General features: G+C 36.1%; 1 protein-coding gene across 6 annotated transcripts in view; it reads left to right on the top strand.

Annotated features, from left to right (window-relative positions):
* The window catches only part of CNOT6 (CCR4-NOT transcription complex subunit 6), a 69,951-nt gene that overhangs the window by 38,416 nt on the left and 9,622 nt on the right, over positions 1 to 21,913 (top strand). For 4 of the 6 annotated variants that reach the window (XM_038551708.1, XM_038551707.1, XM_038551706.1 and 1 more), the window contains 7 exons: positions 8,544 to 8,730; positions 11,024 to 11,109; positions 18,795 to 18,899; positions 18,982 to 19,050; positions 20,106 to 20,263; positions 21,014 to 21,168; positions 21,750 to 21,904. In XM_038551708.1, the coding sequence (XP_038407636.1) occupies positions 8,544 to 8,730; positions 11,024 to 11,109; positions 18,795 to 18,899; positions 18,982 to 19,050; positions 20,106 to 20,263; positions 21,014 to 21,168; positions 21,750 to 21,904 (915 nt within the window). Of the gene's footprint in view, positions 1 to 1,808; positions 1,869 to 8,543; positions 8,731 to 11,023; positions 11,110 to 18,794; positions 18,900 to 18,981; positions 19,051 to 20,105; positions 20,264 to 21,013; positions 21,169 to 21,749; positions 21,905 to 21,913 lie in introns of those variants that run through there. The other 2 variants (XM_038551712.1, XM_038551711.1) reach the window with 2 other exon arrangements.

The raw sequence follows: 21,913 nt of genomic DNA, 5'->3' as shown, positions 1-21,913 counted from the left end.
CAGCTGGGTATCCTATGATTTTAACTTAGTTCTGACAGTAGTGTCAGGTACCACAAGTTAGGGGTTCAGTCCCATGGTACTGTTTCCCTCAACTTCAGACAGTAGCCACAAGTCCAGGTCGTTATATTGTGCTTCTGACTGAGGAGCTATAAATCCAGAGCTTCCCAGGACCCCTCCTTGGGTTTAATTTGTTGTATTGGCTCACAGAACTAGGAAAAGAGTTTACTTACTAGATACTGGTTTATTATAAAAACTCAAGAACAGCCAAATGGAAGGAGATGCAGAAGGCAAGTTGTAGGGAACAGGCAAGAAGTTTCCATGCTCTTTCTGAACCCCTCACCCTTCGCATACTTCCCTGTATCTTTTTTTTTTTTTTTAAGATTTTATATATTTATTCATGAGAGACAGAGAGAGGCAGAGACATAGGCAGAGGGAGAAGTAGGCTCCCCACAGGATTTGATGCAGGACTCGATCCCAGGACCCTGGGATCACGCCCTGTGCTGAAAGCAGATGCTCAACCACTGAGCCGCGCAGGCATCCTACCTCTCTGTATTCTTCATCTTGGAATCTCAGAACTCCACAGTTCAGGGTTTCCTTCAGAGGCTTCATTAGGCACAGTTGATTAAATCTGGAGATTGATATAACTTTTCCTGCCCCTCTCTCCTTCCTGGTTGTTGGTGGGGGTGAGATTTTGGGCTGGTGGGGACTGAAAGTTTCATCCCTCTCATCTTGATTGGCTTCCCTGGCAACCAGCCCCCATTCCTGGGGCTTTAGAAAGTCACCTCACTTAAGGTTAAAACTCTAGTAGTGTCTTTCAGGAGGGTACCTGTGATAACAAAAGATACTTCACTGCTTAATCACTTAGGAAATTTCAAGGGTTTTAGGGCCTCCACGCTGGAAACAGGTGAAGACCAAACGTATTTTTCTTTTATTTTTTTTTCAAGATTTTATTTATTAGAAGGAGAGAGAGATAAAGTGTGTGAAATGGAGGGAGGGAGAGGTACAAGTAGACTCGGAACTGAGTAGGGAGCCCAAGCTGAGCAGGGAGCCAGACACAGGGCTCAGCCTCCAGACCCTGAGATCATTACCTGTGCTGAAACCAAGCGTCTGATGCTTAACCAACTGAGCCATTCAGATGCCCCCCAAATGTGTATGTATTTCTTGCTATAAGTCACAGACTGTTTCTACTTGGTTCTAAAGAATAGTGCTGCAATGAACAGTTGTGTACAAGTTTTTATGTGGGTATTTTCATTTCTCTCAGGTAGATACTTAGGAGTGGAATTACTGGATCATATGGTAATTGCTTAACTTTTTGAATAACTGCCAGACTGTTCTCCAGAGTTTCTGTATCACTCTACATTCCAAACCAACCTTGTAGGAGGGTTCTAATTTCTCCACTCTTTGGTAAAAATTGTTACATATGTCTCTTTGATTTAGTCATCTTAGTGGTAAAAGATGTATTTCATTATGGTTTTCATTAGCATTTCCCTGATAGCTCATGAAATCCAGAGTACGTTAATTGGCCGTTTGTTTATCTTCCTTGGAGATGATATAAACTTGATAATGAAAAAGGATGTAACGAGTGGATGAGGAAAGTTAAAATGATGATCTGTTTCTCTTTCATTGTAGGGAATCAAGTTTAAAAGTGAAAATGCAGTTAAAACTGTAAGGAATCTTCTTTTTTTTTTTTTTTTTTTTTAAGATTTTATTTATTCATGAGAGACACAGAGAGAGAGGCAGAGACATAGGCAGAGGGAGAAGCAGTCTTCCTCGGGGGAGCCTGATGTGGAACTAGATCCCAGGACCCTGGGATCACGACCTGAACAGATGCTCAACCACTGAGCCAGCCACCCAGGTGCCCCAAAACTGTAAGCATCTTAACCTTTAATGTTTTTAGAATCTCTCTTAACCTTAGATCAGTGTTAGAAAATCTTTTACAGCAAAAAAAAAAAGTTTGAAAGTCCATAGTTCCATCGTTTTTTCATTTTTTTTCTTTTTAAAATCACATTTAAGAATCATGTAGGGACACCTGGGTGGCTCAGCAGTTGAGCAGCTGTCTTTGGCTCAGGGCATTTGCAGTTGTATTTTCCTTTTGGATGAAACTTCCATTTGTTAATTCATGTGCTTTGTTGTGTTCAGTAAAATTCCTTCCCCATCAACTTTACTATGTTTAAATTAAGCACTATCTATGTATTTAATCTGCCAACTGTTCTCTTTAGTGCCCTTCATGTAATTCAGTTAGGCTCTCTCTCCCCCGTAGTACAGTTTGTCATTCTCACAACACAGTCTTCTTCCTTTTCCCAAGTTGCAGTTTCCCTAGCTACGAGCCTGAAATCCTGGTCTGGACACTGGATTCTGGACACTTTAGAATGGAATTACTTCCCAAAACACACCTCTTAATTGAGGTCAGGATAATCCCACCTGTATGGCTGATGTATTTATACATGACTGTTTAGACTTGATTCCCCTCCCCCCCCTTTTCTTCTTCACAGACTACTTAGTTTCTTTTCTGGCTACCTTTTTGATTGAGAATTTTGTATGCTTCTGTTAAGTTCAAATATAAAAATGCATTTTTCAAGCCCTTTTTTTTTTGTTAAGTAGCATCTTGAGGCTGAAACACATGCAAAACATGCACTCAGTAGTTTGTGTTGTTTTAAGTGCTTTACATAAAATGTGACAACCGCTTTGCAAAAAGAGTTTTGAGTTTTTTTAAATGTTAAAACATAACAGTTTTACTCTTAAGTAGTTGCCTAAGAGAAGTTATACCCTCTACAAAGAATTGTACATAAATATAGCTTTACTTGTAATAGCCAAATACTAGAAATCATCCACATTATTTTAATAAGTAAATGATTAAACAAATGCTGGCATATCCAGATAATGGAATAGTAAAAAAAGAATCACCTATTAAAAATCAACTACATGGATGAATAATCAAAATAAATACAGAAGCTAGACCAAAAAAAGAGAAAGTATATACTATGTTACTCCCTTTATATAAAAATTCTACGGGATCCCTGGGTGGCGCAGCGGTTTGGCGCCTGCCTTTGGCTCAGGGCGCGATCCTGGAGACCCGGGATCGAATCCCACGTCGGGCTCCCGGTGCGTGGAGCCTGCTTCTCCCTCTGCCTGTGTCTCTGACTCTCTCTCTCTCTCTCTCTCTCTGTGTGACTATCATAAATAAATAAAAAATAAAATAAAATTAAAAAAAAAATAAAAATTCTACAAAATATAAACCAATCCTATGGTTGAAAAAAGCAGAACAGTGGTTGCCTGGGATTGGGGAAGGGAATGGACAAATGAAGGAGGTGGGGAAAAGGAATTACAGATTTTAGGGAATGATGGATATATTCCTTGAATGTGGTGATAGTTTGAAAGATGTACACACAGATCCAAATATATCATCACATCATTCACTTTACATACATGCTAATTAATATATGTCAACTATACCTCAGTACAGCTGTGTAATAAAATCGATCTTGATCTGAGAAAGTGATTTTCCTTATTGTGTAATAATTAGAGTAGAATCTACAGCATAGCCTATTTATAAAACAAATTTATTTATTTTTCAGTTCATAGAACTGCGGCATACAGCTAATATTCCATGTAAATAAAGCATTTAAAGTTGTTTTGAATTTTGTAAGGCCTTTGAATTTCCATATGAATTTTAGAATCAGCTTGCCAGTTTTCAGACATGCTGGCATTTTGATTGTGACTGTGTTGACTCTCTAAACCAGTTCAGGGAGCTCTAATATCTTAACAATATTGAATCTTCTGATCTCTAAACACTGTATATCTCTCTACCTATTTAGGACTTCTTTAATTTCTTTTGGGGTGTTCCGTAGTGTTTAGTACCCAGGTCTTGCTTGCATGTTTTTCTGTCCGATTTGCTTCTGTGTCATAATTTTGGTGTTATTGTAGATGTTATTTTAAATATGTTTCTGATTGTGTGTTGCTATATATAAAAACAGTAGATATTTTGTATATTGATATATTATTTCTACACTCTTGCTAAAAACTCCCTGATTAGTATTTTTATAGAATCTTAGGATTTTACATAGATGATTGTGCCATGGCTTTACTTCTCTCTTTCCACTTCAAAGTTTTTCTTGTCTTATTGAATTGGCTAAAACTTACAGCATAATTTTGAATGGGAATGGTGATAGTGGACGTATCTTACTTTGTTTCTGATCTTAGGAGAAAACATTAATTCTTTTATCATTAACCTTATAGATGCCCTTTATCAGGATTGAAGAAGTTCGGTTCTAAGCTTACTGAGAGAGCTTCTTTTTTTAAATTGATGATCTGATTTGATTAGGTGCTGATTCTAAATGCTATTTTGTCAAATGCTTTTTCTACATCTCTGTAGATGATTCTCTTTTCTATTGAATAATTGAATATTTTCTTTTGAGTAATTTTTTTTCTAGTACTTAACAAACCTTGAATTTCCTGGGACCAGTCTTCCTTGGTTATTATCCTTTTAATATATTGTTAGATTTGATTTGTTAAAATTTGCATTTATGTTCATGAAGGATTTGATTTGTAGGTTTTTTTGTACTGGTATCAGAGTGATGTTGGCCTCATAGAATGAATTGGAAAGTATCTTTTTGTTTTCAGTTTTCTGGCTCAATCTGTGTAGAATTGTTCTTCCTTAAAAGTTTGGTTGTATTCACCAGTGAGCTCTTCTGGTTTTTGAATCTTGTTTGTGGGAAAGTTTGTTTTGTTTTGTTTTTTTAAAGATTTTATTTATTTATTCATGAGAGACACAGTGAAAGAGGCAGAGACACAGGCAGAGGGAGAAGCAGGCTCCATGCAGGGAGCCTGATGTGGAACTCAATTCTGGGACTCTGGGATCATGCCCTGAGCCAAAGGCAAATGCTCAACCACTGAGCGTCCTGTGGGAAGGTTTTTACCAAATGACATTCATAATGTTGTGCTACCCTTGCTACCATCCATCTCTATGGCTCTTTTTATCTTGTAACTTGCCTTCATTTTTGAAAGATATTTTTGCTGGGTTGTTAGACTCTGAGGATTTTTTTCCCCCCTTTCAGTACATTAAAGATTACTGCTGTCTTCTCTCACATTTTTTTTTATAAGTGGAAGTCCGCAACATTTTATCTGTTTCTCTGTGTAATTATTTTTCCTCTGACAGCTTTTAAGATTTTTCTCTTTATCACTTGTTTTCAGCCATTTGATTAAGATGGTGCCTTCCTGTAGTTTTCTTTCTTGCTCTTCATGGAGTTTTCACGCACTTGGGTTTCATGAGCTTTTTGTGTCTAAGTTTTTAGTTTTCATCAAAAGTGGAGAATTTTTCTGCCTCTTTGTCTTCATTTTTTTCTTTTTGTAATAGCTTGAGATATATCTTACATGATTAACCACTTAAAATGCACATTCAGTGATTTGTATATTCATAGAGTTGTGCACTCATTACCACAATCAATTTGACATTTTCATTGTCCCCAAAAGAAACCCTGTACACATTAGTGACGTTCCTCATTTCTTCTCAATTAGCCAGCCCTTGGGTAAGCATTAATCTTTTTTCTGTCTCAGTGGATTTGTTACTGTCCTGGACATTTCAAATAAGTGGAATCCTATAATATATGATCACCAGTTTTTTCCATTTAGCAAAATATTAAAGTTCATCCATGTTTTAGCATGTATTAATATTGCATATACTGTTGTAGGAATATACCATGTTTTATTTATCCATTAATCTGTTGACAGATATTTGGATTGTTTCCACTTCTTGAACTCTTAATAATTCTGCTATAAATACTCATGTATAAATTTTTATGTGGATACATGTTTTTCTTTCTTTTGTATATATATGTAAGAATGAATTGATGGCTTATGCAGTAACTTGTGTTTAACCTTTTCCGGGAGCTGCCATACTATTTTCCAGAGTGGCTTTATTACTTTATATTCCCATCTGCAGTGTATGAAGGTTCCAGTTTCTGTACTCCTTGCCAATACTTGCTGTCATCTGTGTTTTTTTGATTACAGTTATCTTAGTGTGTATGAAGTAGTATATCATTGTATATCATTGTGCTTTTTGATTAACCTTACCTTACCATACCTTACCTGTCTGGCGATACTGAGCATCTTTCCATGTGCCTGTTGGCCACTTGTATAAGTACCTGTTCTTTGCCCGTTTTTAAATTGAATTATTTGTCTTTTCTTACTGAATTGTATCAGTTCTTTATATGTTCTGGATACAAATGTCTTAATAAATTTATGATTTTTAAATATTTTCTCCTATTCTGTGGGTTATCTTTTCACTTTTTTATTGATGGTGCCCTTTGAGGCACAAAAGGTTTTAATTTTAGTGAAGTACAATTAACATATTTTTTGTTGCTTGTGCTACTAGTGTCCTATCTAACATACCATTGCATAATTGCGTGTTTTCTTCCAAGAGGTTTTGAGTTAATTTTTGTATATGGTATGAGGTAGTGGTTTAACTTTATTCTTTTGCATGTGGATGGATGTCCAGTTGTCTTTCGGGTTTATTTCTTAAGATTTTTTTTTTCTGTCCCCAACACATACCTGTTTTCAGGACACCAATTATGTATATATTAGGCTGTTTAAAGTTGTCTAAATGTGAATTTTTTCTCTTTTAATTTGGGTAGTTTTATTGCTGTATCTTCATTTTAGACATGGTATTCAACTTTAGAAGTTCACTTTGGGTGTCTTTGCTATCTTATATCTCTGCCTAACAAGTTTAGTCTTCTAGTTTCTTTTTTTTTTTTTTTTTTAAGATTTATTTATTTATTCATTCAGAGAGAGAGAGAGATAGGCAGAGACACAGGCAGAGGGAGAAGCGGGCTCCATGCAGGGATCCCGACGTGGGACTCGATCCCAGGTCTCCAGGATCACGCCCTGGGCTGCAGGCGGTGCTAAACCTCTGCGCCACCGGGGTTGCCCAGTCTTCTAGTTTCTGACCATATAGAATACACTTAGAGTAGTTTCTAATGACTTAATTTTATTGTCCTTATCTCTTCTGGACTGGTTTTGATAGATTGCTTTCTCTCTTCATTATGGCTGTTATTTTTCTGCTTTGCATGCCTAGTAATTTTTTATTGGATGCCAGACATTGTGAATTTTGCCTTGTTGGGTGGAACATAGTTTTGTGTTCTTATAACCAGTATTGAGCTTTGTTTTGGGATACAGTTCGGTTACTTAGAAGCAGTTTAACTCTTTTGAGGCTTGCTCTTAAACTTTCTTAGCTAAGGCCAGAGCAGTCTTTTGTCTAGGGCTAATTTTGTATCGCTAAGTCTGGCACCTTTTGAGTTATGAAATCTTCCCTCTGGTAGTTGGGAATATCAGCCTCAGTTTTGCATAAATCTGGGGATTGTTGTTTCTTTTCCTTTTGGGTGTTCCCTCTGGCTCAGGCAGTTTCTCACATATTTATAATGATAGGTACTCAGCTCAAAACTTGAGGAGGGATCTCTTTCCTATCTCCAGACTTCTTTTTCTGTTCATCTCCTTTCTGGTACTCTGCCTTTGTAAATTCTAGTCATCTTGGCTTCCCTGTCTCCAGAACTTGGGGGAGATCACTGTGCTGCCCCTAGGATCCCTTCCCTGTGTTACTGTCCATAAGCTGCCTGGTTTGTGATTCTTCAGGGGTGGGGTCACTCTTCTGTGCTGGTTGATGTCTGATCTCTGAAGTCTGTTGATTCATGTATATTGTCTGGTATGATAGTTGTTCAGGTAGGATAGTAAATTTGGTCCCTGTTACTCTATCCTGATTAGAAGTCTCAAGATTGCTTTTTCAGCCAATAGAAAATCAGTTCCTAAAGACTAGTGTATTTCCAGTACATCTCTGTTTCATTCTTTCTCAGACTAGATTCTGGACCATTAAAGAGATTGGGGGGAAGTTCTTAGTTCTTCAACGGACTGTAGAAAAATTAGCATCTTATCAAGATGTTACCGAAGTACTAGTTTAATGTTGCATTGAAGTAATTGTTTTCTGTTACTAAATCCTGTGTCTACTATTGTTTGATTATATATTTATGGTTTCATATCTGTAATGTTTCTGGGTATTTTTGCTTGTAATTATTCGGTACAGCTTAACTCTGCTAATCTGAGAGTATATTGTGTACCTTTTGTTTTCAGGCAGAATTCTTATTTTCTAGAGTAGGAATAGCTTCTCAGATACTGGATTTGATTTTTTTTTTTGCCATAATTCCAAATTAATTATGGTGAAATACTGGATTTATCATTACTATAAATTATTCGTACCTTTTCTTGCATGTCATAGCTAAGTAGCAACTTTAAAGAATAGAGTCTTAACTATTGTGCACTTAAAAATAATGGTGCACTCTAAACATTAGATTTTTTAGTTTGTTAAGGAGAGTTTATAACCTAATAGCAGCGCATCCTTCTGGAATAGGTAATCTTTCTCCTGTTAAACCCTTCCTTACAATTTTTTGTATGATAAATTATTATTATTACTCATAGAAACATTTAAATGTCCCTTAATCCAGGGACCAAACTATAGAGAGCATTATATAATCCTTTCCCAATTTTTTCTTCTCTTACAGGAAAAGTAAGAAGCTTAAGCTCATCTTTGTGGTCACTAACTCACTTGACAGCTTTGCACCTGAGTGACAATTCCCTGTCCCGCATTCCTTCAGACATTGCCAAGCTTCACAATCTGGTGTATCTGGACCTGTCCTCTAATAAAATCCGGAGTTTACCGGCAGAACTCGGAAACATGGTATCACTCAGGTGTGCAGACTTTACTTCTTAGATGACTTTATACCCCCTAAAAACAAAATAAGGCATTTATTTTGCCCAGAAACAGCAGAACCAATTAAATGGTATTTGAACAAAAGCAAACCTAACTATAACCTTTACATGAAGTTTTCTGAGAAACTTGAATGTCAACCAATAAATAATAAATCCAGTAGTTATCTTGCCTAAAATTTGTTTTATTGCTACATTTTGTATGATGTACTTTATTTGGACAAGTGGGGATAGACAGATAGAAGGCAGTTATGTTATCTCACATACACACTCACCTATGACAGACAGTTGTGGTACTTTCCACCCCTAGATTCTGGGGCATCATACCCTGGTTAACACAGGGTCCAGGAAACCACTGTTAATGAGCCATCCGTGGGCTTATATGCATGATGGTAATAAAGCCTGGACTTGAAAGAAGCTAGAATTAGTCACTGGGTTTGGGGGACTATCATGTGGAGTATAGGAGGTAGATAAGGCATGGAGTCACTCAGTTCTTTTTGGAATCCTGACTTTATGAGGTGTTGATTTTGGGCAAGCTTCCTAAACTTGCTGAGCGTTTTGTTCTCTGTAACGTTGCTGTATAATAGTTACCTGGCCAGGGCTAAAATGAGAGATAATTGTAGTAATGAGTGAGAAACTACCAGCACCCTGCCTGACACAAACTGTATTTAATGGTAATTGCTATTTATTTTATTATCTCTGTTTTATAAGGTAGATGGGATCTACCCAAGTTGAATGTAAAGCTAAGTTCCGGTTAGTATGCTAATCCTAATGGAAAATCTTGCCCCATTTCATATTACCTGCCTTTTCTCTTGATTCCACTGGCTTTTTTTGCTGCCTTCTACCATTTGCTGCATAGTAAAAAGAAATAAGGACCTTGTGAGAGTTTCTTTACCTTTATTGCTCCCAGTCCAGCTTTTTGACATTGTTTTAGGCTTAATTACTGAGTATAAACTATGACCATTTTTAATCTCCTTTAAAGACCTCCTTTCCTATGTGATATATGTGGAAATAAATTGAAACTAGTTGTTCCTGTTTGGTTTATGGACTCACCAGCCTCTGGTTCATTAAGTAAAAACGAAGGTACATTTAAATTCCAAGAACCAGGGGATTATAGAAGTAGTTCTTATTTACATTTAAAGTTGATAAATAGGGATACCTGGGTGGCTCAGTGGTTGAGCATCTGCCTTTGGCTCAGGGTGTGATTCTGGAGTCATGAAATTGAGTCCCACAATGGGCACCTGGCATGGAGCCTGCTTCTCCAACTCTGCCCATGTCTCTGCCTCTGCCCCCATCTTTCTTTCTGTGTGTATGTGTGTTTCTCCTTAATAAATAAAAATCTTTAAAAATATAAAAAATAAAAATTAATAAACTTATTTAGAAAATTTTAAGTATCTCAGTGTTGGTTGGGTCTTTTTTTCCTACTAAAGACTCCTTTGATAGTTACAATATGGTTATCTGTACAAAAGAATCATTAAAATAATCATTAGTGGTTAACATAGCTGACATTTCTAAAGCAAAACTTTAATTTGGAGAAATGTTAATGATAAACTTAATTTTGCAGCTGTCATGAACTATTTACAGTTGGTGCTACATGATCATTTTAATTCTTTAACAATTCACAAGTTAGGCTGTTTTATCATTTCTTCTTTCTTAAAGCTGTAGTAGACTCCACATGTGTTGGTTCAACTCTGCTCTTGGGGTGGTCTGTGGACTGTGCCAGTTTGTAAACTGTGTCATCAACCTGCAGTGAAATACACAACATGTGAGAGTAGTTTTGTATCTGTTGAATTTAATACTTTTTTAAAATAAGGGGTTGTGTTTTGTTGGTCTTTTTTCCCCATCTCATTTTTCTCATAATTTAATTTTTTCTTGTATTTTAAAAATGTATCAGTTTGTGGCAGTCTGGGACTTTTTTGTTGTTTTATTTTTTACTATATATCGTTGAAGAAGTACTGTTCTGGACATTGGAATGTAATATGATTTTGTCATTCTTAGAAGATTATATTCTTAGAAACTATATTGCTGGGACACTTGGGTGGCTCAGCGGTTGAGCGTCTGCCTTCGGCTCAGGGCATGGTCCCGGAGTCCCTGGATCAAGTCCCTCATTGGGCTCCCTGAAGGGAGCCTACTTTGCCCTCTGCCTATGTCTTTGCCTCTCTCTCTCATGAATAAATAAATAAAATCTTAAAAAAAAAAAAGAAACTATATTGCTAATTTTAGCTATGAGTTAAAAGGTAATATATATACTGACATGGAATTTTTACATCCACAGGGAACTCCATTTAAATAACAACCTGTTACGAGTTCTACCTTTTGAGCTGGGAAAACTGTTTCAGTTGCAGACTTTAGGCCTGAAAGGTATGATTTCCCATATTTGTGTTTCTTGTGGTTTGTATGTATGTCTTTGAGTCTAAAGAAGCTATACAAGGGAATCCTTTTGCCAGGAATTATCAGGCTCACTCTTCTCCAAACTTCATCAGTTTATTAGATATATCCCAGGATTTTTTGTCTTGTCCACCAGTAGACTGTTTACTAACCTTTGTATTCTTTTTCACTGCTAGCCCAACTTTGCTTTCTAGAAAGCCTTTGTTTCAGTCAGTTCTACGTTCTGATGATGCATTCTTGAGGTCACACTTTGTTTCATCATACTACGAATGGCTTTTTTCCCCCCCTTTTATTCAAATCTAAAAAACCAGAGACTCACAGAATGCAGAAATCAGTGAGTGAAAAATTGTGATACATTTGAACCTGCTAATAACTAATAACGATCAGTTTTTGAGCATTTTTAAAAACTTGGTTTATGAGGACTTCATTAATCGATTAGAATTTGAGGACATAATTGATCTAGTGAAAACTATTAGGAAATACGTATTTTTTTAATCAGCAAAATTTAAAGTCATATTTTTTTTAAAGATTTTATTTATTTGAGAGAGCACAAACAGGAGTAGGGGCAGAGGGAGGAGGAGAAGCAGACTCTCCCGCTGAGCAGGGAGCCTGATGTGGGGCTCAATCCCAAGGACTCTGGGATCTTGACCTGAGCCAAAGACAGATGCTTAACCAGCTGAGCCACCCAGATGCCCCTAAAAGTTATATTTTTAATAATATGTCAGTACCTAGAATTTTTTTTTATCACATTAAGTGGTTCTTTACCAGTCTTGTATCTACCTTACTCTATAATCAATTCCTAAAAAAATAGTCACATAATAAAGTCTTCAAGAATTTTACTCTTATTTCTTAAGAAATAAGATTTTCTTTCCTATAAATCCATTTCATATCATAAAAGTAACAGTAATTTCACAAAAATAAGTAAAATAGAAAATACAAAAAAAACATTTACAAATGTATGTAAAGCCATATTCAACAAACATCAGCTTTATAAATGATTCTTTGGAAAGTTTTTCTGTATGGGCTTGGCTTGGCTGAGGCTCCTTAAAATAAAGGTCAGGGAAATGTGAGCGAGCTATAGATCTGTTCTGTCTCCCTATGGTGAGTGTACCTTTTACATTTTCTTGTTTTAACTTTGAGAAACAAAAATATAAAATGTAGCAATGTGTATCTATATATTAACCATAAGAATTAACAGTATTTTGTGACTTTTGTGTCTATTTTCTAATGCAAAAGAAACAGGACATTATAGAGTGTGAAAACTCTCTTTGTTCTTCTTCAGGTCCCTTGCTCATCCCAGAGGCAGCTACTATTTTTATGTCCTTTTAGTAGTTTCAGGTTTTGTAATCTTGCAGTATTTATCTTACAGACCTTTGACTGTATTCATTTCTGTAAGGATTCACAATTGTATTTGAAGTGAGGGTCATCAGTCACAGATTTTCACATTGAGTTAATATGTATGAAAGCCTTTGAAGTGTGGGAAGGGGTAGGCCAGTCTTGTGGCACCTTAGTTTTTGAGGATCCCTTGTTCTTCTTTTTCAGAAAGATCCTCTAATGTTTGACATCCAGGTTTTATGTTTCTTTCCTGGAAGGATTGTTTCACTGGTTGCACTTCTTTTGGGACAAATTCTATTATTTTTCTGAGCTTGCCCCAGCTTACTTGTTAACTTCAGACAACCACTGATAATCGTCCCCATTTCTACAGTTTTGAAATTTCAAGAATATTGTATAAGTAGATTGTGCTGTATGTAACCTTCTGAGATTGGTTTCTTTCACTCAGGTTAATTTTTTGGTGATTCACGCGGGTTGTTGCGTGTTTGCTCCTTTACATTGATGAGCAGTGTTCCATGGTATGGATGTATCATGATTTGTTTAACCAGTGACCTATTGAAGAACATCTGGCTTTCCAATATTTGGCAATTATGGATGAAGCAGCTATGAACAATTCTGTGTACAGGTTATTGTGGAAACATAAGTCTTCATTAAGTCCTCATTATTCTAGGATAAATGCCCAGGAATGCAGTTTGCTCTGTCATATGTTAGTGTCATGTTTAGTTTTCTAGCCAAACTGTTTTCCAGAGTGGTTGTACTATCTGACATTTTCACCAGTGATAAATGAGTGATCCAGTTACTCTGAATCGTCACCAGCTTGGTGTTGTCACTATTCTGAGGTGTAGTGATATCACTGTGGTTTAATTTGTGTTTCCCTGTTAGCTGAACCCTACATAAAGTGAAATAATGTAATATTTATCTTCCTCTGATTTATTTCACTTAGTATAACATCTTGTAGGTCCATCCATGTTGTAGCAAATGGCAAGATCTCTTTATGGCTGAGTAATATTCCATCGTATGTGTATACCACATCTTTATCCATTCATCTATGGATGGATACTTGGATTGCTTCCGTATCTTAGCTATTTTAAATAATGCTGCAGTAAACAGGGGTGCCTAGGTCTTTTTGAATTTGATTTCTATATTTTTAACTTGTATCCTCCACCTTACTGAATTTACTTCTAGTTCTAGGGTTGCTTTTTTTTTTTTTTTTTTTTTGTACAATTTTTTTGGGGAATTTTCTGTGAAGTAGAGAATTATGTTATCTGCAAAGAGGGATGATTTTATTTCTTACTTACCAATATTGTCTGCTTTTTCTTTCCTATTCTTGCTTTATTGTACTGACTAGAACTTCTAGCACTATGTTGCATAAGAGTTGTGAGAACAGACATCCTCTTTTTCCTGATCTTTTTTTGAAAGTATTTTGTCTTCGTTGTTAAGTATAATGTTAGCAGTAAGTACTTTATAGATTGTCTTTACAAATTTGAAGAAGTTTTCCTCTATTCCTCTTTTTCTGAGAATTTTTAATTTTGTCAGGTGCTTATTTTGCATCAGTTGATATGATTATATAATTTTGCTTCTTAAAATTTTGCTTCTTTGCTTTGACTTTTGTGTATTGAACCAGCCTTGTATTCCTGGAATAAATCCCACTTGGTCACGGTTCTCATTCTTTTTATTTATTGCTTACTTCTGTATGCTAATATTTTCTTAAGGATCTTTGACTCTGTATTCATGAGAGGTATTTGTCTTTAGTTTTTTTTTTTTTTTTTTTTTAAGATTTTATTTATTTATTAGAGCGAGAGAGGGGGGGGGGGCAGAGGGAGAAGCAGGCTCCATGCAGGGAGCCTGACATGGAACTAGATCCCGGGTCTCCAGGATCACGCCCTGGGCTGAAGGCAGTGCTAAACCACTGAGCCACCCAGGCTGCCCTGTCTTTAGTTTTATTTGTTTTATGCTCACTCTATCTGGTTTGGTATTAGCTTTATAAAATGAATTTGGAAGTGTTCCCTCTTTCTGAAGGAGTCTATAGAATTAGAGTTAATTCTTTAAGTGCTTAGTAGAATTTTCCAGCAAAACAATTTGGGCCTGGGTATTTCTTTTCTGGGAATTTTTAAGATTTTATTTGTTTGTTTGTTTATAGAGTATGCATGAGTAGAGGGGAGGGGCAGAGGAAGAGGAGGAGAGAGAATCTCAGGTCATTCTGTGCTGAACAGAGCCTGACTCAGGGCTTGATCCTATGACTCTCAGATCATTCCCTGGGCCAAAATCAACAGTCTGACGCTTAGCCAACTGAGCCACCCAGGTGCCCCTCTTTTCTGGTAGTCTTTAAATTATGAATTTGTTTCTTTAATAGGCATAGGGCTATTTAAATTACATACTGAGTTTGGTCAGGTTTTTTTTTTTTTTTTTTTTTTTTCAGGGAAATGGCCCATTCATATATGTGTTTAAATTTATGTATGTAGAATTCTTCATAATGTCTCTTATCCTTTTGATTTCTGTAGGGTTTGTAGTGATAACCCCTTTCATTTTTTATATTGGTAATTTTTGTCTTCGTTTTCTTTGTCAGTCTTGGTGGTGGTTTACTGATTTTATTGATCTTTTCAAAGAAACAGCTTTTTTTTTTTTTTTTAAGATTTTATTTATTCATGAAAGACACAGAGAGAGAGGCAGAGACATAGGCAGAGGAAGAACCAGGCTCCCTGTGGGGAGCCCAGTGTGGGACTCGATCCCAGCCAGGATCACACCTTGAGCTGAAGATAGATACTCAACACTCAACCACTGAGCCACCCAGGCATCCCAAGAAACATCTTTTTAAAAACTCCTTCTATTTTTCCTGTTTTTAATTTCATTGATTCCTGTTCTTTAGTATTTTTAATCCTTCTATTTGCTTTTGATTTATTTTGTTCTTTCTAGGTTCTTAGGATGGGAGTTTAGATTATTGAATTGAAATTTTTCCTTTTCTAATGTATGCATTAGGTGCTCTAAATTTCCCTCTTGGCTCTACTTAAGTTGTGTCCAACCACAAATTTTAATAAGGTGTGTTTTCATTTTCACTAATTCAGCACATTGTAAAATTTTCCTTAAAACATCCTTTTTGACCCATGGATTATTTAGAATTTTCCAGCTGTTTGCAGATTTCCCTTTTGTCTTATCAGTACTGATTTTTTGTGTGATTCCCTTGTGAGTGAAGAATTATGGAGGATTTAAGTTCTCTTAAATTTGAGGAAATTTGGTAGTTTATGGCCCAGGGTATGGTCTATACTAGTTTATGTCTCTTAGGCCCTGGAGAATATGTATTGTGCTATTGTTGGATAGAATGTTCTCTAAATCTCAACTGGATCTTATATATTAATCTAGTTAGTGCCCATTAGATTGATGGTGTTACAAGGTTTTTTCCTAGTTTTGTCAAGTTGTTGAGAGAGGAGTGTTAACATCTCCCACCATAATTGTTGATTCTCTATTGTCCTTTCAGTTCTATCAGTTTTTGCTAAAGTATTTTTCAGTCTGTCATTTTGTGGATGCATGCTTAAAATTGCTATATGTTCTCCATCATTACATAATGTCACTTTCTGTCTCTAGTAAATTTATTTTCTCTGAGATTGACTTTATCTGATGCTAATTAGTCACTACTGCTTTCCTTTGATTAAGGTTTTCATGACCTCTTTTTCCGTCCTTTTCCTTTCAGCCTGCTTAGAGTGTTGTATTTGAAGTGAGTTTCTTATGGACAATATATATAACTTATCAAGTCTACTAGTGCTTTCATTTTATCATTTTGAATGAAATACAGGATCCCTAACTCTCTTTATGACTTTTTATTGGCTCCCATCATCTTAAATATTTACTCTACATATATTTAGAACCAAACCAGTGTTACAAAAATATTTTAACAGCTGAACATGAGTTAGAAATCTTAAGTGAAGATAAGGCTATTACATTTGCCCCCTTTTGAAGACCATAGTCTTCTTCCTTTCTAGTGTTTCAGGGTTCCTTTCTTCATCATTTATTTTGGATTTGGAGAACTTCTGATTCTTTTAGGGTAGATCTGCTGTTAGTAGATTCTCTTAGTTTTCTGTCCTCTGAGAATGTCTTTATTTTTCTTCTCTCCTAAAGGCTATTTCCAGGGGCGTTTGGGTGGCTCAGTTGGTTAAGCATCTGCCTTCGGCTCAGGTCATAATCCCAGGGTCCTGGGATGGAGTCCCGCATTGGGCTCCCTGCTTCTCCTTCTCCCTCTGCCCCTCCTCCTTGCTCATGTTCTCTCTCTCTCTCTCAATAAGTAAATAAAAACTTTTAAAAATAAAAATAAATTAAAAAATAAATAAAAATAAAGGCTATGTTCATTGGGTATTGACTCTGGGTTACGAGTTCTTTTCTTTCAGCACTTAAATATATTGTGTCACTTCCCTTTGACCACCCATGGCTTGTGATGAGAAATCTGTTACTGTTCAAATTGTGTTCTCCCTAGAGGTAAGAATTTTTTCTCTGGCTGCCTTCAAGATTTTTTTGTCTTTAGTTTTCAGAAGTTTAATTATGGTGTGGCTTGCTGCGAATTCTTTTAAGTGTATCCTTTTTGGGTTTTATCAGATTCTTGAATCTACAGGTTTGTGTTTCTCTCCAAATTTGGGGAGTTTTTGAGCCATTATTTCTTTGAGTACTGTTTCAGCTCAGTGCTGCTTGTTCTCTGCTTCCACAACTCCAAGGACATGAAACTTAGAATTTTGTTGTGGTCCCACAGGTCCCTAAGGCTCTGTTCAGTGTTCTCAGTTTCCTTTCTGTTGTTCAGATTGGGTAATTCTTACTATTCTGTCTTCTAGTTCATTGCTTCTTTCCTCTGACCCTCTATTTTGCTGTTGAACCCATCCACTGAACTTTTTATTTCGTTTATTCCATTTTTTAGTTTTAATATTTTCATTTTTAAAATGTGTTTTATACATTTGTTCCTTTTCTTTGTAGAGGCTCCCTGTTTTTTCATTTACTTAAAACATGTTTGTAATTTCTCATTTAAGTATTTTTGTCATGCCTGCTATATTTAGATCAGATCATTCTAATGTTTTGTCATTTTGGTGTTGGAATTTTGTTTATTTTTCTTCATTTAGTTTTGAAATCTTCCTAGTTCTTGGTATGATGAGTGATTTTTTACTTGAAACTGGACATAGTCATATTATGAGACTCTGGATCTTACTTAAACCTTCTGTTTTTGCTGGCTTTCTCTAACACTCCTCTGGCAGAGAAGGGGGGGGCAACATCTTTTGAAAATCTTTTTTCATTTGACATGGTTAAAATCTTATAATCACTTTATGATGATTTATTAATCATTTTTCTTCTTCAATCTTTAATATTTATTAGTCTTTCTTAAAGTGGAGCTGTAGCATCCAGAACAATATATATACCCCTGTGTGGCATGGATAGGAACTTTGATGTTCACAGCAGTTCATTGTACTGTTAATTTTCATAAGTATGTAAGATACCCTTCTGAAAGGATTTGAGACTCTTGTAGAGTAATGTAATTACTTGTAGAGCAATGTAAACCATTGCATTTGCTTTCATTTGTGGCACTTATGAAACAGTTCTTGAATTTACAGATGGCTTACAGCCCTGGGGTTTTCCCCTTTCCTCGGAGTGACTTAATCTTAAACCAAATCTGTTCCATCTTGTTATTACTTTATTTAGTAGAATTTTTAAGAATCTTTTTTTTTTTAATTTTTATTTATTTATGATAGTCACACAGAAAGAGAGAGAGAGGCAGAGACATAGGCAGAGGGAGAAGCAGGCTCCATGCACCAGGAGCCCGATGTGGGATTCGATTCCGGGTCTCCAGGATCGCGCCCTGGGCCAAAGGCAGGCGCTAAACCGCTGCGCCACCCAGGGATCCCGAATTTTTAAAAATCTTAAGTGCAGACTACATTTGTCATTAGGATAACTTCTTGTTAGCTTTATGTTGTATTCTTAAGTTTTGATTCTCTGATTTATTATAGTAGCTGTCCTCTTTCCCTTGTCTGACCCCTCCTTCCCACTCTTCCCCTTCTGGTTTCACTTGGGTTTGATTGTCGTAAAAATGTTGAGGCAGGGCCAGATATAGAGCACTATTAGATCTCTTCTAGATTGACATCAGTCCACAAGAGTCACTTTCTGGATACTTCTATAGAACATGGTATGAATCATTTTTATTCTTTACATCAAGAACTGGAAAAATACTTCCTCTAGTTTGGTGTATTAGTAGTAACTATGTACATTGTTATAGATGATCTGATAATTTTGGTATGTTTCTTACTTTTGAAATATTTTGTTACCTTTCTTGGTTTCATTTTACCTACTTAAAATATTTCCAGGAAATCCACTTACCCAGGATATATTGAACCTCTATCTGGAACCAGATGGAACAAGAAGGCTACTGAACTATTTGCTTGATAATTTGGCAGGTACTGCAAAAAGAAGTAAGTGGTCATTTGTTCAAACGATTTTTTTTAGGAAGATGTGTAAGAATATTGCTTAATTTTTTGTTTTATATTCAACTAGTTTCAACAGAACAGCCACCTCCACGATCTTGGATTATGTTACAAGAACCAGACAGGACAAGGCCAACTGGTTGGTAGCCTTATATTTTTTTTGACTTATTTTTACTTGGCATTATAAACCTAACAGTGTTGTTGGCCTGAGTTAGATATTGGACTGTGTGACAGTTGAATGCTTAAGGTTTATTTGGTTTGAGAGGTAATAATAAAGACTTAATCATTACTTATCTGGCCTCCCTACTATGCCATAGGTATGCTGTAGAGCAGTGCTTCTCAACCAGAGGCATTTTCATCCCCCAAGGAACATTAGCAATGTCTGGAGACTTTTTTTTATTGTCACAGCTGGGGGAATTGCTACTGACATCTCAGGGTTAGAAATCAGATGTTGCTAATATAGCCCTCACCCCATAGCAAAGAATTTACCTACCCATGATGTTGTTAGTGCCACAATTGAGAAGCTCTGCTGTAAAGTATTGACCAAACTCATTTATCATGATAAATACACCAAAATCTTTATATTGGAAGTTTCCAAACCCTAGTATGTTCCAAATGTATTTGATAACTACAGAATTGTGAGACAGCCAAAACACTTACTTGAGAGAGAAATTGAATTAATGACCTCTGATTTCCTTTTAACCTAACTTGTATGAAAATAGCTTGGGACTTATATGAAAATAGCTTGATGGATATAGTAGGATTTGGTCTGTGATACCTCTTTCTTTACCATGAATTAATAATAGTTGTTCTATAGAAGAAAATTAGCCATGCCTATTAGGAAAACTGTCAATTTCCCACATTCTATATTAGCAGTTAGCAGAGTGATAGAGGAAGTATAGACATGATAAACCCTGGTCTTAGAAGCAGAGGGCTTAAGATCTTGGTCTTTGAGCTTCAAACCTTCTATGGGTATCTCTGTAACTAGTAACACATCATATTATGGTTTGCTCAGCTATCTGTCCTTCCTTCCTTATTCAACTTTATTTATATCTTCTATGCCTGACATTTAGTAGCTTTTCAGTGAATATATATTGAATGAATAAAATCAAACCTAGCATTTAAGTGAAAACTACTGAAATCACCTTTTTTTTCTGCCACGTGTGTGAATAAGTAAAGTTATCTTTCCTACAGCCTTGTTTTCTGTCATGTGCTATAATGTTCTTTGTGATAAATATGCGACCCGGCAGTTATACGGCTACTGTCCGTCTTGGGCACTAAATTGGGACTACAGGAAAAAGGCCATTATTCAAGAAATTTTGAGCTGCAATGCTGATATCATAAGTCTTCAGGTAAGTCATCAGAAGAGTGTAAATTGCACAAATGCCCCAGTGTTGATAAGCAAAGGACAAATTGGGAACACATTACCCTGACACATTTGAAATTCCAGCTCAGCAATTCTAAAAATATTGGCTCTATTTTTAGCCAATATTCTTTGCCAGATTCTGGTAAGAAATTAGCTCCAAATCCTGGGAGCATTTACTACCTGCTTTGTTTTATAGCACAGTGCTGCCAAATGGTGCAAATTGGTTAATTTGAGTTTTAGGCGTTTGCTATGACAGTCAAATATTCATCTTTTCCTTCCAAATGCCCTTGCACTATGTTTTAATTGGGTGACAGGGTCACTGAAATTGTGGCATTGTAAAAGTATGGTTTTACTTTATCATCAGCAGTAATAGAATAATTAGGACATAGCAGAGAGCACATTGAGCCTGATGCATACACAGTAACTTTAGGGTCTCAGTCCTACTCTTACAATAATTTACATGACCTTGGGCGAGTCACTTTCTCCCTGTGGTCTGAAATTAGAATCTGCGAAGTTCCTTCTACCTCTCTGATTCTTATTCCCCATCAATTCTAAAATAAAAGAAAATATACACACATAGAGGTGTATGTCTTTCCATGTTGAAAAGATGTGACATTCCTTATTCTGCAGATTAGTCCTTTGCAATTATTGCAGCCCTTCAAACTGTACATGTAAAGTTAATGCATAGTACTGATTTTGGTCTTATAAAATAACTTTGCCATTTGCAATTTTTCAGGAGGTTGAAACAGAGCAGTATTACAGTTTTTTTCTGGTAGAACTGAAAGAACGTGGCTATAATGGATTCTTTAGTCCTAAATCTAGAGCTAGGACAATGTCAGAACAAGAAAGAAAACATGTCGATGGCTGTGCAATATTCTTCAAGACAGAAAAGTAAGTCATGTTTAAAAAAGAATTTTCTCAGTATTTGCAGGGAGTCCAGGGTGTGGAAATTAGTTGGCAAATTGGAGAACGAAGCATTGTATTACTCAGTAAAGCAACACTGTTGACTTAAAGTGTTTTGAAGCATCAGAAGTGATCTTACTTTGGAGACTTGTTGAAAGTGCTGCTGTTTCTTCAGGTGTTCACTAGGGTTTAACTCCAATTGTTAATTGAAACACCTTGTAATTAACATTCCCTCTAGAATAGTAGAGGGATTCTTAAACCTGTATTTTGGAAAAGAATTATTTAAAAATTACAAGATGGAATATTCCAACATGAAACTTAAACAGAGGATGACTACATTATCTTACATTGTAAAAGGATTTCAAGATGTTATTGGTATCAGTAACAGACTGAGAACAACTTGAAATGGATGTGGGAAGCATGGTGTAAAGTGTGGAGGATTTTCCATGATGTGATTTACATGCCATTGTATTTGTTACAGAAGCTTGGGAAAACTGCATTTCCCACAAAGCTAATACTTTGGTATTCCCAATTCTATGTTTGTGTGTGTGTTTTTGTTTGTGTTTTAGATTTACTTTGGTTCAGAAACACACTGTTGAATTTAATCAGCTAGCAATGGCAAATTCAGAAGGGTCTGAAGCTATGCTGAACAGAGTCATGACAAAAGATAACATTGGAGTTGCAGTACTGCTAGAACTTCGAAAGGAATTGATTGAAATGTCATGTGAGTGAC

The sequence above is a fragment of the Canis lupus genome, chromosome 11 (genome assembly GCF_011100685.1).
Source record: "Canis lupus familiaris isolate Mischka breed German Shepherd chromosome 11, alternate assembly UU_Cfam_GSD_1.0, whole genome shotgun sequence".
NCBI classification, from domain to species: domain Eukaryota; kingdom Metazoa; phylum Chordata; class Mammalia; order Carnivora; family Canidae; genus Canis; species Canis lupus.
The sequence above is the reverse complement of the archived record's forward strand: the minus strand, read 5'-3'. Positions and strand labels throughout refer to the sequence as shown.